We start from the raw sequence: 19,177 nt of genomic DNA on the forward strand, positions 1-19,177 counted from the left end.
ATTTTTCATGGGCACATTCAACTTGAAGTTCCCAGGTTAAACTTATGTACTTCTGTTCAAACTCGCTCCTTCTCCTGTGTTTCCTATGCAACCCACTTCACAGCAAGACAGAAACTTTGGTCATCTTTAACGATTTACTTCCTCCTTACCTTGTACATCCAATTAATGTCCAATCATTTTTATTCTAACTCCTTTATAACTCCCAATTTTCATTTTCACACCACCCTTATTGCCACTATTTCAGTTCAACTAGACTTTGATTCTTATTTGAAATACACCAAGACATTCGTAATTGGTCTTTCTACTGTAGAATTTACTCTTCCAATCTATGCTCTACCCTGTAAAAAGAAGGATATTTGTAAAACACAGTTATGACAGTATTTCTACATGGTTGAAAAACTCTTAAGACTGAGTCTAAATGTCTCAAAGATTGCATCCTGGGTTTTTCATAATCCTTCCCTACTCAGGCCGTATAATCTCAGTCTCACACTCTCTGTTGCTGCCATATTGAATGATTTTAGTTCCTTGACTCTTCTGTGCCTTTCTTACCTTCCAGCCTATCAAATAACGCTCCTTCCTCTTGGATCGCTTTCTAATCTCTTTTCCTCATTATCTCCTGATCATTCTTTAGGATTCATCTTTGAGTGACTTCCTACAGGAAACCTTGGTTGATGTCCCCATGGCAAAGCTGAACCCGTAGTGTCTCCCACAGCTGGGTCCCCTAGTACCCCTCTGCTTACACCTGTTTTAGATAATATCACACTCTATTGTAATTGTTTATGTGGCTCCCTTTCATTTACATTTTAATACTGTGTTTTATTTATTATTGCAACCCTGTTACCAAGCACATCTCAGCTTGGTCTATTGTAGGCAATTTACAAATATTTGTTTAATTAACTAATAATAGAATGATTGAGTGAGCGAATGAACTTATTGGCAAACATTTATAAACCAATTTAGAGTGCAGTTTTAGGTTTGAGGTGTAAGCACACAGCCCAACATACCTATGATGTTGGGTTTAATCAGATGATGTTTTGTAACGGGAAGGAAATAACACTGAAAAATTTTTTACACCAACCTGCATGATGTTTATATACTAGGCAGGTATTGAACAGTTTATCTCTCTATATTTTTATATAGCAGTGAGTAGAATGAAGTTCTTGAATCCAAAAAGGGTTAGGTAATTATTTAATTGCTGTTGTATATTCTTCTGTATTATCTGTGTTATTTTTTAGCTTGGGTCTAAAAGATTTTATATAAAAAGTACCTAGTTGGGGCGACTGGGTGGCTCCATTGTTAAGCGTCTGCGTTCGGGTCAGGTCATGATCCCAGGGTCCTGGGATCGAGCCCCGCGTCGGGCTCTCTGCTCGGCAGCCCTGCTTCTCCCTCTCCCACTCCCCCTGCTTGTGTTCCTGCTCTCGCTGTCTCTCTCTTTGTCAAATAAATAAATAAATTAAATCTTTTTAAAAAAAGTACCTTGTTCTTCTAAATAATGTTAGAAAAATAGTCAGTAGTCTCACAATAATGTGAGAATACCTGCTGTATTCCAGCCACTGTGTTGGATATTTTATGTTTATTATTTTATTAAGCTCTCCTCCCCCAGACAACTCTGAAATAGGTAAAATTATCCGCATTTTACAGATTGAGGGATGCAAGATTGAGAGTGCAGTGACTAGGCTTCAAACCCAGGACTCCTGATTCTTCAACTCCTGGGCTAGATCCTTCCCTGTTTATAATTTTAATTGATTCTTAGGATAAATAAAAATGAACTCTCCCAGACGTCTGGGTGGCTCATTCGGTTAAGCATATGCCTTCAGCTCAGGTCATGATCCCGGGGTCCTGGGATCAAGTCCCATATCGGGCTTCTTGTGGGGAGCCTGCTTCTCCCTCTTCCTCTGCCCCCCTGCCCATGCTCTCTCTCTTTCTGACAAATAAATAAATAAAATCTTTTTAAAAAATGAACTCTCCCCTCACTTCTCACTTCTGTATGGAATTATGTAAAACCAACATGACTTTCATATATTTTTTTTAATCCATAATAAAGTCTCTGTAACTGTGAGTGTGGGTTCTCTTGTTAGTAATACACTAACCAGAAGTAGGGGTTATATAGGAATGAACAATCCATAGGTACTAACAGAACTGACATGAAATATGACAGAGAACATTAAATACATATATCGGAGTTTTGGGGTAATGAAAGGTCAGGGTATTAGGTTTTGGTTAGAGGGCAGAGTGGCTTTATCAACCTGTGTGCCAGCAAAGGAGTAGCATAAGGTTGGGCAAAGGTATCATTCATGGCAGTACCAGTATCGTACCAATAATTTCAAAAATGTTTTTCTAAAGAAACAACAACATTTAAAAACAGAAGTAACTTTAATAGCATCTTTTTCATGTTCTCTTAGTATTTAGCAAATGACATTCTAGTTAACCATGAGCAATGTATGAGTATAGCAAAAACTTGGAGGAGTGTTACTCCGCTCTGGCCGATGAGAGAAATTTAAATGTCAGACCCTAATGTACTTATCAAGGATTAAGGAAGTATGGGGTAGAAGTAAAAGCACTTTGACTACAGAGAGTCAGAGAAGTTCAGTGTCTGGGCAGGGTACCTTTGTAAGCTTGGGTTTCTTCACTTGGAAAGTGGAGAAGATGCTGCTGCCCAGCTCAGTGGGTCATGCAGGTTAAATGAGAAGATGAGTGCGGTGTGTCTGGCTCATAGGAGGGACTCGAGAAATGCCATCATTGTCCACTGTTGTTGAGGGCCATGCTCTGCTCTCAAGAAGGGGAAGATCATATTGTTTCAGTTGAGTCCACATGTCAAAAGAATCATCATCTCCATATCTGTGGAGACTTAGCTCAGTTTTATGTGACACTAGCCACATTATACTAGACTGAGATTTGGGGATAGTACACGGTTGTTTTGGTTGCCTACAAGATCTCATCAACATGTATTTCTACTAAAGGAAAGGGTGAATTTCTTGTAAGATATAGCTTCTGTTCTTATTCCATTTGGATACGCATTAAAATCTTTTTTTTTTCCTTTTTCTCAGTCCGAAAACATTAAAATTTTTAATGTTTCCTTCATTAATTAGAGAGCAGCTTTATTTTTGGTGAATTCCAAGCACCACATTATAAACAACCTCAGTCTTATCTACTGAACCCATTAAATTGAATCAGTAATTTACTTGCAACAATCATATATTATTGTGAATTAGATCATCTTCCCCCAAACTAAAACCATGCCTACCATGTGGTATGCTTTCTGGTACGTGTTTTAAAATGGAGGAATTGGAAACTAGGAGGGATTATTTTTGGATTCAACTATGCTTCGTCTTCAAAAAAAATAAAACAAAACAAGGCACTCATTCCTGCAGAATAAGCAATTGGGTTGAAGTTTTCTTTCTTAAATAAGCTGCTTGGCATTCTGTGAGGAACTAGTTCAAAAGTTCAAACAAGTTGATGTAAACATTTTAAGTTCTCATTTGTTTCTGGAGATAGCTGAACTTTTTTTTTTTTTTAAACAAAATATTTTGAAGGGAATAATTTACAAGACATATTTTTAATAGGAGTATTCCTGAATTTTGAAGAAGAGTTCAGCTCCAAGTTTGCTAGGAGTATCTTTCCTAATAGCTCTGTTCCTGTATGAATCCAAACTAAATATTGCATTGAGAAAAGAAACACATTAAGGACTTTGATTTCAACAAGCCTGTATGGTCTGATGGGAAGTCTTCAAAATTAGTTAGAACCCTACCTAGCTTTACCACTTTCAGCAAGGCAATTAGCATTTCTGGGCCTTATGTACCCCATCTGCACAACTGTGAAACTACTACTTACTTTAAGGGTTGTTATGAGGATTAAAGGAGATAATGTCCATAAAATGCTGAGGGTGGTATCTGGCACAGAGCGGGGACTAAATAATATTTCTCATCTCTCCTCTCTGGCATCATAATTGAAAATTTTACCGTTGGTTTGAGATTGCTTCTCTTTTATCATAACTCTCTGTAACTAGTAGTATTTGGCTTTCAATTCAAGGGATAGAGGAAGAAATCTTTTTTTTTATGTTTTATTTATTTATTCATGAGAGTCAGAGAGAGAGAGAGGCAGAGGCAGAGGGAGAAGCAGGCTCCCTGCTTAGCAGGGAGCCTGATGTTGGACTCGATCCCAGGACTCTGGGATCATGACCTGAGCCGAAGGCAGACACTTAACCATCTGAGCCACCCAGGCGCCCTGAGATAAAATCTTCTAAATATAACAAAATTTTACTAATTCAGAGTAATTAGTAATTTACTAATGCAGTAATTCATTAATAGCTAAAAGTTTTTAGCTATTAATTCTTGGGATTTAGAATGTTTTATGAGAATGGGAGTATGGCACTGTATACAAGCTAGATTACCAAAATGTTACCTACCACTTTCTGCTTTAATGGGTGGATAGCTTTGAAATGTTGGCACAGTGATTATTATAGGATAATATACTGTGTAAACTATTTTGGAAAAGGGCTGTTTTCTTAATGTTTAAAAATCTCCTTATCATTTTTTTGCCCTTTTGATATCTTATTAGAGCTTTTTTTTTTTTTATTCTTGTTAGAGCTATTTAATAAATAAGTTACCAGGGGTGCCCTGGTGGCTCAAGTTGGTTAAGCATCCAGACTCTTGGTTTCAGCTCAGGTCACGATCTCAGGGTCGTGAGATCGAGCCCCGCATTGGGCTCAGTGCTGGGCATGGAGACTGCTTAAGATTCTTTCTCTCTCCTTCTCCCTCTGCTTCTCCTCCAAAGCTTTGTGCACACTTGTTCTCTCTCTCTCTCAAAAATAAAAACAAAAAATAAAAAAAAGTTACCAACTCCTGGCTGACTGAACCCAAATAATTAATTACTAGAATCTGAATTAATGAAATTTTAATTATTAGTGTCTTATAATTTGAAATCATGTTTCCAAAATAAGACCTGTATTGTAACTCTGATGTGTCTTAGCCATGAAAGAAAAATTATCCTTTCTTCTTCTACCTTTGTCAAGATATCTTAATGTCCTGGGACCATCTACAACAAATACCTACAAGTAAATTGAATTAGGTTTTTTCCTTCAGTTTATTTCTCTTGTATTATCACTTTCTCTATATTTTACCTTTGAATAGTTTATTATTTCCCATTTTTTATTCTTAATAATCTTACGATGATAGTAATATCTGAAGATAGGTAACATAAGCTAAATAGGATCTAAGGGTTTTTTTTTTTTAGGTTTTTGTGAAAACAGTCTCAGCATTTCTCTTAAGGAATTTTTTAATGTTCCTATTTATGTTAATACTTCTTCAGGAACAAATTAGATCATTTAAGAAAGTTGCCTCTGGTTAATAAGTAAGGACTGGACCGAAGGAAGAAAGAAAAAAGCTGGAATAACTGATCAAAAGTAGACTTTCTTGATGGTTTTGAATTATATAAGGAAATAAAAATCTCCCACAATCCTCTGGTTTTTAATTTGTTTTTCATTATTGTTTATTTTTTTTTTTTCATTTTCTTTCAGAACTCTTGATGTTTCAGTGAGCTTTAATGGAGGAAAATCTGTCATCTCGAGCTCATTAATAGTCACAGCCACAGAATGTGTAAGTAAAAAGTTTGCATAAAGTTATTTTTTAAAAATGATTCCATCCAGAAATAATTATGGATTGTCAGTGTTGTTGCATGCTATAATAAGGAAGATGCAAACAGTGACACTGGAGACTACCACAAGGAAAACTCTATGTAGAATTTATTTTAAATTGTTCCTTTTTTTCCCTTTAGCCTCATTAAAAAGAGATTTTAAGATAGTATAAATTTTTTTTGATGTTTATACAATTCAAAAGTCATATTTAAAATCAAAATAAGGTACGAGAATGATTTTCAAATGAAGCATTTTCCTTGAAACGTTAAATATCAAATGGAATAATGTTTTTTTCTGTTATGAAGGTTGAATTATTGTGTCTAAGACATTGATTATGTTTTTGAAATTATTAGTATATTTTAAGGATGACTTCACATTTTGTCTATTTTAAATGTTGGTGCTTTCTAATATGAGTAAGTAATTTGATTTTGATAGTTTGATATATCTTAGTTTGGAAATCTGTTTTAATTGAGGTGATTGATTTGTATTACCTAAGATGCAATCATTTAGAATGTAAAGTTCATTGTTAAGACAGTGTTTTCCTTGTAGTTAATTTTTGGGGTTCATGGAAAGTTTTGATATTCATTGTTGAACATGAAAACAGAAAGCACTAAAAGGGACTGATTACATGGCTATTATTTTTATGAGTATATTATCTTTGTAAAAAAGACATTAATCAAAGCAAAAAAAAAAAAACCCCAAATTCTTGCCTTCAAAAGACCAAAATTACAAACCTTCTCACATCTCATGGTTTCATGGCTTTATATTTTGATCAAGTCAGAGAGACATCTTTCCTTCAAAAAACAAAATAACTCAATATTATCTGTATAGAGACCGTTGTCTATCTCATTGTAAGAAAACATTGCAAGGAAAACAGATATCCATAGGGACCTTGCCACTATTGAATCCTCTGGATAACTCTTTATCAACACCTGTCTCTGATTTGAAAATACCTAGGGTTTTTTATCTCTTTTTATTTGTAATTCATGTTGCAATTTGCAGGTTTTCTGGTTCTCTCAGGATGTGGTTGGGATTACAAATGTTTTGTGGTTATATAGTTTCTCAGTGTTTAGCTCACTGAAATGGCATTCTTACTCCATCCTTCCTCCTGTTCTGCACCTCTAGCCGTCTTTTTTAGCCTCTCTTCCATGAAAGCAGGAAAACAAGTTTTTGTATCCCATAACCACTCACAATTTTGGTGTGCAGGGATGCTGAGGTTAAATGGCTCATTTGGAATTTACAAATCATGTACTTTTACAGAAGTCTTCCTAGGTCTTTCTGGTTCTCAGGAGAGCACATTGTGACTCAAGGTAGTTTAAGAGTAAGGTGATTTTTTAAAAAAGTGACATGGGTTGTGTCAGAGATGGAGAGAGTCAAGGGGCAAGTTGTAATATTAAGGAAGGGATCAAAGTATTTTCATTGAAAAGGTGAGATTTGAATAAAGACTTGAGGAAGGTGAGGGAGTGAACCCTGAAGACCACCCAAGGGAATAGTGTTTTATGCAGCAGGAGAAGCTAGAACAAAGCCTAAGGAGGCACTATATCTGACAAGTTTAAAGAAAGGCAAGGGGACCACTTGGCTGGAGTGGAGGCAGCTGGGGAGAGCAAGAGTCTCAGGATGAGTGCAGGGTTATTGTAGGGTTTTGCAAGTCATTTTAAGGGCTTGAGTTTTTCTTCTGAGTGAAATGGGGAACCACTGGAAGGTGACATGATATGACTTAATACTTGGAAAAGATCATTCTGGCTACTGTGTAAAAATAGACTTTGCAGGGGGTGCAAATGTGGAAATCTGGAGACCAAGTCCATGGCTATTTCAGTAATCTAGGAGAGGGGAGGATGTCTGCACTAAAGAGACAGCAGTGGAGATGGTAAGAAGTGATTGGATTCGAATAAATTTGAGTAAAGGTGGATGACATGAGATGTGTAGACAGATTAGATGTGGGTGTGAGAGAAGGACATTAAAGATAATTCTAAATTTTTCACCTGAGCAACTAGAAGGATGAGTTGTGGTCAGGTAAGAGCAGTGTTTAGAAGAAGATGAGGACTTCTGTTTTGGAAATGTTGAGTGAAAGGTGTCTATGTAGCCATCACAGTGGAAAAATCATAAAAGCAGTTGTTGCATATACAAGTCTGGATCCTAGAGAGAGGTCTGGATTGGAGATACACATTTGGGAGTTGTGTAGAATGAAGTAGTCAATGAAATTCCACATGATTTTTACTGAAAATAAAAAAAGAAAAAAGAACGTGGCTTTCACGAGCTTAAAGCAGAAGGGAAAGAGTACCAGAGAAAGTTTTTTTTTTTTTAATTGGAGAATAGTTGACATAGTTGTATTAGTTTCTGTTGTACAACACAGTGATTCGATATTTATGTACATTTTGAAATGGTAACCACAAAAGCAGTTACCATCTGTCCCTATACAGAGTTGTTACAATATTGTTAACTATGTTCCTTGTGCTGTACATTACTTCCCTGTGTTTCATATATTATTAAAACTGGAAGATTGTGCTTCTTAATCCCTTTCACCAATTTCATCCCTCCCCTCTGGCAATCACCAGTTTGTTTTTGAGAAAGGTTTTGTATTCTTGGCGGAGTCAGGATAAACTGGGTCCTGAAAGGAAAGCAGGATTTAGGCAAGAAGAGAGGAGGAGAAAGCAGATTACAGATAAATAGAAAAATGAAACTGAGAGTAGATATATTTGATTGGAGTGAAAATGGTGGGAGGGAAGCTTGAAAATAGAAAATTTAGACCAGATTATCGGTAACCTAAAGAAAGAAAACAACCAGATGGAATTTAGAGTTCATCCTATAGGTCTGTGGTTCCTAAACTACTCCGGTGTACAGAGAAGTCAGGGCTAAAATGAAAAAAGGAAAGAAAATGGATTATATTTTTCATAATGCTAGATTTAGTCAACTTGAAAGAGTTCTTTTATTCTGAAATTTTTCTTTTAAATTTAAATTAAAAATATTTTAATTTTAAAAATATCCTTTGGGGCGCCGGGGTGGCATCCAGTTGGTTGGGCGACCCAGTCTTAGTTTTGGCTCAGGTGGTTGTCTCCAGGTCATGGGGTTGAGCCCCACATCCGGCTCTGTGCTCAGTGTGGAGTTAACTTAAGACTCTCCCTCTGCTCCTCTTCCCTGCACTTGCACTCTCTCTCTCAACTAAATGGACAAGTCTTAAAAAAAATAAAATATTCTTTGATTAAGGAAAGGATAACTGTAATAATCTGTTGGGTCTGTCCTTCCTTTCTTTTTTTGTCTCTCCTTCCCTCCTTCATCCCTTCCCCCTCTCCCTCTCTCCTTTCTTCCTTGAAGTGAGAGAAATATGTAGTGATAAAGAAAAACTGTGGCAGACAAAGTTAAACAGGTAGGGAAGACCTTATTAAAAGCTATTACAGGGGCACCTGGCTTGAACATGCTACTCTTGACCTCAGCGTTGTGGGTTGAAGACCCATGTTGGATATAGAGATTACTTAAAAAATAAAATCTTTTTTTAAAAAAATATTACAATAGGGAAGAGAGATTGAACTCGAGACAGCTGGGACAAGGGGGTGGAGGGAGTTGCAGGTCACCTGTATATGCTACCGGACTTTACCCAAAAGAAAAGTAAACTTTCTCCTATTTTCCCGACAGGAGGTGGTGTTAAAACTTGGAGCTAGGCACCCATGACGTTAGGCCCCTGCCCTTCTACAGAGACTGGGAGATAGGGGTGCCATCTTGTTTGATGATGACATTTCAAAGGGGTAGCTCTCAGGTTAAGACATTCCCCTTGGGATCTGTAAAATTGGAAAGAGACTTTAAAGGAGATTTATATACATTTCAAAGAGGCAGAGATTTTGCAATTAGAAGTTTTCTAAAGCAGATTCTCTAAAAAAAAAAAAAAAAAGGGAGATGAGGAACCTATTACCAGAAAGAAATCTGTCTAAAGTTTAATCAAGCTGAGGGAAAATGTAAGTCCATCTTGGTTAATAGAATAAGTGAAGTGAATAAGAGATAGCTCAAGAAATGGGAAAACCAGGACACTTACCATATAAAGGAGCCAAAAGAAAATGGAATTCCAATATGAAAAGAAGGCAGCATTAAGTGCTTCAGAGAGGTGAAGGAGAAAAGGTCAGAGGGTCGCAGTGACTTTGATGCTTCAGTCCAGATTGATGATTTATAGCCTTCTGTGTAAATTTTATTATTCCACTAATTATTATAAGATAATAAATACTATAATTCACTTTATCATATTGCTAATAATCATAGTATAATTCATTTTCCCATTAGAATTAGCCATTATTTTGTATTCAAACTCAAATACCTCTAGTGTGTGGAAGTAACATTATCATTTTATAGATATGGAAAGTAAGACTGTTGCCATGAGATGCATCTGCTGATGTGTGCGTTAAATCTCTATTCAAAATAGAATAGGATAGTGGGTAATATTATGATAAATACCCAGGCATTGTATTAAGTGATATTCAGTCTGTCAGGCATATTCAGATACGATGAGATGCAGTTCATAGTATTACTCATTATAGGATGATGCCTTTGGCTTTCACAGGCATTTGAAACCCAAACAAAATAAAACACCATTACTTTGGCAACTGATTAATCCTTGTGGAAATCCCACAAATAAAGAAGCCCCTCTTGGTGCTCCAAGGGCGTCCGGGCTCAGTTCTGCTAGGGCCCTTACATCACTGAGCTGTAATTTCCTGTTTACTTCTGGGCTTTTCTTAGCCATTTTGAGATGTTGACAGAAAGGCCTGGGTCTTGCTCATTGCCCTTCTCCCAGTGTCTGGTCCTTAGACAGGGCCTGTGCTTCAAAATCATTTGTTAAATGAATGAATGAAAGTAGCTGTATACCTAGTTTAAAAGTGGGGAAGTGGAGGATTAGATTTAAGAGATTTAAGATAAGAGCCTGAGAAGGGTTTGTATTTAGACAGTTATTTCTCATCATCCATCTCAGAAGATCTCCTCAATGTGTTTCTGCTTAAAAAAAAATAGTGCAAGATACCTTTTTTTGTGCCCCTTGGAACTACTGTTCTGACTCTTTTGACATAACAGTATCCAGAATATGTTTTCTGAGCATGTATTAAGTGCCAGACACTGTGCTAAGCACTGTACATACGCCAAGCACTTTCTGACTTCATTTAACACACACAACTCAAGAGGAGGCTATTCTTATAACCTTAATTTTGCAGATGAGGAACAGAGAGCCACCTCCCATCTCTAGTGCACATTTATGCAAACACGTTAGAAGGTGCTTCTTCTGTTGGGTAGACCCAGCTCTCAGCAGGGTGACTGGCTTGATGAGAAAGAACATCGGCTGACTGCAGCCCTCACTGCCCCTAAAAGGGGGACTTGGAGCCTGGAGGCTCTGGAGGTTCAATTACCTGCTCAGTTTCACAGTCAAGTAAATGTTAGAATTGAGAACTGAATCCAAGTCTGTCCTCCCCCCTGGCCTGAACACTTGTGCAATCTGCCATTTGTAACCTCCTAATTTGATTTATATAAAACACGGGTTGGCAGTTTTTTCTGTAAAGGTCAGATAATAAATATTTCAGAGTTTGAGGGCTACACAGTTTCTGTCACAACTACTCAACTCTGCCATTAGAGCACAAAGGCATCTATAAACATTATGTAAACAAATGGGTGTAGCTGCATTCATCAAAGCTGTGTACCCTGCAATTTGAATTTTATGTAACATATTCTTCTTTTGATTTTTTTCAGCTATGTAGTAATGTTAAAAAAAAAAAATCTTAGCTTGCCAGGGGTCTTATGAAACAGATGAGCTGATTTGGCCTTTGGGACATAGTTTGCTAATTCCTAATAGTGAATCTTCCAAAAGAATCCAGAAAATGAAATCATCACTCATTCTGTGACTATTTTTTCTTCCCCTAACTCTAAGTCCATAGGAAAAAAAAATTGTGGAGACCCATTTCCCCTTTCCCGCATCTCTCTTTTTCGATTGTGGTTGCTGTGATTAATTATTTTCTAGGTAGATTATGACAGTCTTGAAATTTTTTGAGTGGTTCTTCTTTCCCATAGTTATGTGAGTTTTGAAATTTTTGAGTGATTCCTCTTTCTCAGGGTTATTTTGCGAGTACAGTAGTGACTGATTTGTTTTTATACTTCTATGATTCTCTTAGCTAGAATTTCAGTTACATGGAGCAGAGTGAAGTTTTTGATTAGAAAACTTGTTTTTAATGAAGAAAAGGAAATTAGATGCAGACCAAGTTCAAAAACTTATTGTGTCCAGGATGACTACAGAATATATTTTCTATACCCTAATGTCAAGCTCAAGGTTTTGGTATGTCCTCAGTTAACCCTTAAAAGAGTTTTGGCTTCATAGCTTGAACCATCATCTGGATGGTAAGTCTCAAACTGGACTCCTCATCTAACTTGCACAACCTACTCCTCATAGACATCTGAGAATGCCATTTTTTCAAAACTATGGTTAGAAAGATTCAGTCCAACAAATGGCCATTTGAAAGGTCATCCAACAAACGGACATTAATCCGTTGTAACAGATGGCCAATTCTCTCTACCATTTTACAGAAATTTGTGTTTCAGACCTTCTCGCTAGCTTCTTCAGGTGCTAGTCCCCTCAAACTCTGTGTTCCAGCCACCATTGTCTTTCTCTTGTCCTTGCAAGAGGCCACTAATTCTGCCTCACTTTCTCCCTGGGCTGGCTGGCTTGCTTGCTTGCTTGCTTTCTTTCTTTTCTTTCTTTCTTTCTTTCTTTTTCTTTCTTTTTCTTTCTTTCTTTCTTTCTTTCTTTCTTTCTTTCTTTCTTTCTTTCTTTCTTTCTTTCTTTCTTTCTTTCTTTCTTTTTCTTTCTTTCTTTCTTTCTTTCTTTCTCTCTCTTTTTTAAAGATTTTATTTATTTGAGGAGACAGAAATAGGGACAGAGATAGTGAGAGAGAGCATGAGCAGGGAGGAGAGGGAGAAGCAGGCTTCCTGCTGAGCAGGGAGCCCGACGTGGGACTCGATCCCAGAACTCTGGGATCATGACCTGAGTCGAATGCAGATGCCCAAACGACTGAGCCACCAGGTGCCCTTCCCTGGACTTTCTTACTTCCTCAGAGCCCCCCACCAGGTTAGTTCCCTCCCACTTCCTCACATTTGTGGTTATTTGTTCAGGGTTTTGTCTCTCCAGCTAACCTGTGGACTTCATGAAGACTTGTCCAACTTTGTAACTTTGGCACCTACTTAACTGCCTAGGATTTAAAGGGAGTCATACTAACCAGAATGAGGGGCTTTTAGTTTCTGCCCGTGACACAGATTGATGTGTAATTACGGCTAGTTTCTTTTGACTCTTAAGTCTGCAGTTTGCAGCCTGCTATCTGCTCATAGGACTGAAGTCTATGTGGTTAACCTTTCCTTAATTTGTTTATAAAGCTATGTGAACAATGAAATGATTTCCCTTTCAAGATTGAAGTCTTTCATGCTCTAATAATGGCTATGGCAAATGAAAACAATGGAAGCGGGAAAGCCTGAATTTGTATCCAGTTAACTGAGCTCATGTCTGGGACTAGGGGTATCCAGGGACTGTGTCTCATACACTTATGACAAGGTTCAGTTGCATGACATTCTTGCTTCCTCTGCCCCGTTGCATGACATTCTTTGCTTCCTCTGCCCTGTTTCCCATCACACTTAGATAAAATATGATAAGGATTAGGTCCACAGGTCTTTAGAAAGTGTGTATTTGTTTTAAATTTTATTGAAGATGAACCAACCTTTGGGGTCAGTTGATGTGATAATATTGCCATAATAAATGTATATTTACATCTGGATGTGCATAGTATTTTATTAATATTCCTAATAGAGTCATTGTTTTGGAGGAAAAATCAAGAATTTTAACTGCATATCATGGCGAGCCCATCTATATTCTGTCAATACGATTTTCTGCATTTCCGGCTAATGACACATCCACAGAAAGAAAAAAAAGTAACCACTACATTTTTAACAGATTGATATCCTCTAGTTGCATGTCCCTATTTCTGAACACAGTGTTTGAATTCTAAGAAAGGAGGAAACCAAGTGTTCATAGAACCTTTTTGAAAACTGTATAGCACAGACAAATGGTGAGCCATTTCCATGAGTGCTGTGACTAGATCCTAATGTGGGAAAGGACTGGTAGGGAATGCTGTATTTGTTCTGTGCATAAACAGTCAAATTGGGGGTATCGAGCCCCACGTGGGGCTCGATCTTACCACCCTGAGGTCATGACCCGAGCCTGAAACCAAGGGAGTCGGACCCTTAACCACCTGCGCCCAGAGGCACCTCGTATTGCACTTTAAATTCCATTATAAAATGTTCTGACTGAACGCTACTACCGTTGTCACTTAAACATCCGAAAGTCTCTCAGCTTTGACCAATCCAGACATTTCTCAATGTGGATTCTAGGGAATCCTAGATATACAGGGTATTTAAAATGTTATGAGAAAAAAGATGGTTCTGTGCTGAGGTAAGTTGAACTTCTTTACCGCAAAGCCACTCAGAGCTTTCTAAGTATGTTAATACACACAGTGATTTTCTAAGAGAGAAAGCACGGTAATGGCTTTTCCACAGAGAGTTTCCTGCTGTGGGGACAAATGGCTCTCTTATTTTATGGATTAGAAAACAGAGGCTCCAAGCAATTAAACAACTTGCTTAAAATTAAACCTCTAGACTAATACTTTTAATACAGTGCCATTCTCAGATGGATCCTGGGGGATCCACCCCTTGCCACCCCTCTCTCTATCAGCTGTTGGGACAAAAGTGGCTCTTACCCTGACTTCTGGGCTTGTACTTCTTTTTTTTGGTTTTTGTTTTGTTTTAATTTAAAAACAATTATTGAACATTATCTCAAAAACTAATGTTTTGTTTTTTTAAAGATTTTATTTACTTATTTATTTGAGAGAGAGAGAGAGCATGAACAGGGGGAGGGGCAGAGGTAGAAGCAGTCTCCCCACTGAGCAGGGAGCCTGATGCGGGGCTCCAGCCTGGGACTCTGAGATCATGACCTGAGCTGAAGTCAGATACTTAACCGACTGAGCCACCCAGGCGCCCCTGGGCTTATACTTCTTACTTGTTTTGAATGACAGGAAACGTGTCTCTGAAAAACTGCCCCTGAAGTCCCAGATTTCCACCTGGAGAGTATATTGATTTATTTACAGTTTTTTCTTCCCTGCATTCTTTCCCTTAAAAGAAAGGAAGAAACAAAAAAAAAAAGGAAAGAAAGAAAGAAAGAAAGAAAGAAAGAAAGAAAGAAAGAAAGAAAGAAAGAAAGAAAGAAAGAAAGAAAGAAAGAAAGAAAGAAAGAAAGAAAGAAAGAAAGAAAGAAAGAAAGAAAGAAAGAAAGAAAGAAAGAAAGAAAGAAAGAAAGAAAGAAAGAAAGAAAGAAAGAAAGAAAGAAAAAGAAAAAAAGAGAGAAAGAAAGAAAGAAAAACGCACAAACAAAACAAAACATTATTACTGGGTATACCAGAGAGTCGGATTTGGGAGAGACACCTTGTCCCCTGAGGAACTTTATCCCCAAACTAAAAATTCAGTAAATACTAGTCTTTGCATTTGTGGCTTTTGCAGTCTTATTTCTTTGGAGTTCATTCTCTTAGTAAATCATTTTAAATGCCAAGCATGGAGTATACATTGGTAAGTAGGTTGGACATAACCCCATGACTTTCTAGAGCTCACAATAAATAGTGAAAGAAAAGAGAAATTAAAGAAATAATCACGGTTTATCAGAAATAAACCAACAAATAAATTGTGATAAGTACTCAAGATTAAAGTATAGAGAACTATGAATTGTATAGTAAAGAGGGGCATTTTCTAGCCAGAGTGTACAAAGAAGGCTTCCTAGGGAAGTGGCTTAAGGTGAGCCATGTAGGATGCCTAGGTGGTGGTTACAGGAAGGGGATTGGAGTCAGAGCCCAGAGCAGGTTCCTTAGGGCTGGAGGAGCTTGGTGTCAGGAAGTGAGAGGACACCAGTGTGGTTCTTGTGTGGGTAGTGCTTGAGCTTCAGTGAGAAATCTGACATGTGAATGCATGAGGTTGCTTTCTTGAATTGATGCAATGTACCATTTGCCAACAAGAACCATTGCTGTTCGGGCACCTGGGTAGCTCAGTCCATTAAACGTCTGCCTTTGGCTCAGGTCATGATCCCGGGATCCTAGGATTGAGCTCCACATTAGGCTCCCTGCTCAGCGGGGGTCTGCTTCTCCCTCTCCCTCCCCCCATCCCCCTGCTTGTGCTCTCTCTTGCTAGTTCTCTCTCTCTCAAATAAATAAATAAAATCTTTAAAAAAATTAAAAAAAAACCATTGTTCTTGGTTTCTCACTTGCTTGGTGAATTTTGATATTCATCTTGCCCTATCATTTAAATATATAATGCAAATAGTGTTCTATCATCAAAAAGTCTGGGAAAATGCTGCATAAGTTTTGCCTAGAAATAATCATGCTTGTGATCAAAATAACTCTTTCCCAGAGACAAATGATAGGGACCATACGGATCCTTTCGTATAACCCCAGATAGTGATTTTTCTTACATTCTTTTAGGGCATCATTTAAAACTGTTCATAGCACTTTGGAAGATTTCATATTTATTATTGCCTGTTTTAAAATAACATGTATGAAGTAGAATATAAAGGAATTTACAGAATTTAGAGGAATAAAATGAAAATCTGATTTGACATTGGTTCTGCTTTCTGTATCATTTTCTGGTGTTTCCTTAAAAAAATATGTATTTGGGATTTAACCCTATGCTTTACTGACCATTTTGTTTTTTGTCTTCTACATCTTCTAGTCTAGTGGGACTGCAGCCATCATTGCGATTTTGGTGTTACTGCTACTACTGGGCATTGGTTTGATGTGGTGGTTTTGGCCCCTTTGCTGCAAAGTGGTGAGTAAGGAGGATTTGCAACTCTACTCTTTTGTAAAGCAGTGAGATGTAAAGTAAGGCCCGAAATGTGAATCAATGCCAGTGTCCAACAACAGCAGAGTTTCAGTTAGCAAATTGAATTTTAATAGTTTTTATTACTACAATAAATTCTAGAAAACATGCATGCCAATAAATGTTTATTATCAAACTGCATCTAAAACACAGTTCAAAATCAAGTTTGGAGGGAGAAGGGAAGAGGAAAGTGGGAGATATAGTAAGGATAAAGGGTTTTCTACTGCAGTACAAAAGAGTTTCAAGTAAGTTGAATGATATTTTCAGTTGGGTTCATGGGAGAAGTTGATAATCTGTCAGGTTTTCTTGCCAGTACTTATTGAATCCTTCATTACCTCTGTAAAATCTATTTCAGGACCTTCTTTGTTTGCCTCTCTGAAAAATATTTTAGAGATAAGTCATGTGCAAATGTTAGAGTGTCTGTCAAATCGGCAGTTTTGAAGTTATGACAGTTGGTTTGTTTGTGTTATTTTTCATGTTTGAGTAAAACCTTTGAAAGAATACAGGTTTCTATTCCCTTTCTATTGCTACTGTAACAAATTGCTTCATATTTGGTGGCTTAAAGCAACACAAATTTATTATCTAACAGTTATTTAATCACAGATACAAGATGGGTCTCACTGGACTACAGTGGGCTTAAAGGTATTGGCAGACATACATTCGTCTTTAATGCTCTGTGGGGGAGTCTGTTCCCTTGGCTTTTCCAGCTTCCAGAGGACACACACATCCCTTGGCTTGTGGACCCCTCCCTCCATCTTCAAAGCCAGCAACATTGCATCTCCTTGACCATTCTTCTGTAGTTACATCTCCCTCTGACTCTCTAGGCAGCTGGGAAAGGACCTCCAAAGTTAAGGAACCTTGTAAAGAAATTGGACCCACCTGGATAATCCGGGATACTCTACCCTCTCAAGATCCTTAACTCTCTCAATCTGCAAAGTCCCTTTTGCTATGTAATGAAATTATTTATAGTTCTAGGGACATCTTTGGGGGGCCATTATTCTGTCTTCCACAGGGTGGACTGTTGGGTAGTAGAGTTCAGCACATTTCAAGCAATCCAGTTTGGATTGTTCAGGTTTCATAGAAAAGAGTATCCTGAAGAAGCAGTCATTCAAAGCATACCTCCTCCTTAGTTTGATAGCATTCCTTTTATTATTGGCACATTATGTAGAACTTTATATTCTGTAGATCGCAGCGGTGTTGTACATGATATTACTAGACTGCCTTTTTTCTCCCTCACCTTTGCTGACTCATTTCAGTTTCCTCGTAACTTCAGGCACTAGTCTGCATTACTCCTGCATTTATTATTAATTGTACTTTAGTCTGCTTTCATGAGTCCACTTTATAATCCTTTATCTCAGAACAGTTGGTCTATGGAGGAGGCACAGAATTAACTCAGACAACGGTAGAGACAAGAAGCATCCTGTCTCTTTGCTGAACTAATCAGTTTCCTGCCGTAGCAATTTATGCTCAAACGGTTTCCTGTTGTAATCTCGATTATCCTAATATGGTTATTTTAGGGTGGCTTGCATTCTTGAGTCTCAAATTAAAAAGCAAAAAAGTTCCCTAATATGATTCGTGCTCCTTGGTGTTTTTTAATTTAAATTTTGACGTGGATTTCCTTCATTACTTGGCAGTTTCATTTATTACTGATCGGAGGGCTCAAAAGGGTCAAAGTATATGATTTTTTAGATGTGAAAACTAAAATAGGCTTCTCTGGGGCATTGCTAAATGTGCTCAAGTACAGATCTTGACCACCATTTTGGATGTTACAGAGAGGACTCAATCTCCAGGTGGTAAGAATAGGTTCATTTACAACTCTGAGACTGCAGGTCGTGAATCACAGAGTATATTTCTTTATGCAAAGCATAGAGGGATGCCTTTAAGGATGTGTTGTCAGGATGTCAGGAGGGCTTCCTATCCTTACAAACATTATGAATGCTTACTAATTTCTGAAACTTACTTAATAGAGACACCTACCTGTATTTGACATTTAGAACTATAGATTAAAGGGCAGCTAGCCCTGAGTATGAACTTACATTTATACTTAGGTATAAATGAATCGTAGCAAATGTTTTCTAAGGTAGCTTTAAAAGCAGGGTAGAGGCAAAATTCTGTATTTAGTGCTTGGCAATCTGTGTCAGTGCTCTATTAGGAACTGGGGGGTACAAAAATGACTATAATATGATATGGAAACTCACGTTTTAATATGGAAGCACAGAAATGTGGGCAAAGTATAATTGGAGGGGCATAAGTGCCCCAACAGCAACATTTGTAAAGTACAGTAAGAACATAAGAGGAAGGGATTTGCCAGAGTTACGGGATTGTCTCAGACAAACCTTACTGGGCTGATGATTCCAAACTGAGTTTTGAGTAATGAATAAGATGTTTACAGTTGATGAGGGACATTTCAGATGAAGTGTGTGTGGAATTATATTGAGTTATTCCGGCATGGTTTGGGAAGCACTAGGCTGAGGCTTACCCAGCGTGCCAGTGAAAGGGAACAGCGAAAGATGGTGTGGGGTTTAGGCAGGAATCCCATTAAGGAGGCTTCCTCTGTCTTTTAGGAAGTTTGAACTCACCCCAGGGATGATGAGAAGCCACTGGAGAGATTTGATCAGTATAATCCCCTGA

General features: G+C 37.7%; 1 protein-coding gene across 1 annotated transcript in view; it reads left to right on the forward strand.

Moving 5' to 3' along the window:
• Positions 1-19,177, forward strand: part of ANTXR2 (ANTXR cell adhesion molecule 2) — a 144,476-nt gene that overhangs the window by 45,453 nt on the left and 79,846 nt on the right. The window contains exons 11-12 of the mRNA XM_088021140.1: positions 5,516-5,594; positions 16,400-16,495. Of these exons, the coding sequence (XP_087877266.1) occupies positions 5,516-5,594; positions 16,400-16,495 (175 nt within the window). The remainder of the gene's footprint in view (positions 1-5,515; positions 5,595-16,399; positions 16,496-19,177) is intronic.

Source organism: Eumetopias jubatus, unplaced genomic scaffold (assembly GCF_037043125.1).
Source record: "Eumetopias jubatus isolate StellerSeaLion01/CBP00866 unplaced genomic scaffold, mEumJub1_p1.0 scaffold_2, whole genome shotgun sequence".
NCBI classification, from domain to species: domain Eukaryota; kingdom Metazoa; phylum Chordata; class Mammalia; order Carnivora; family Otariidae; genus Eumetopias; species Eumetopias jubatus.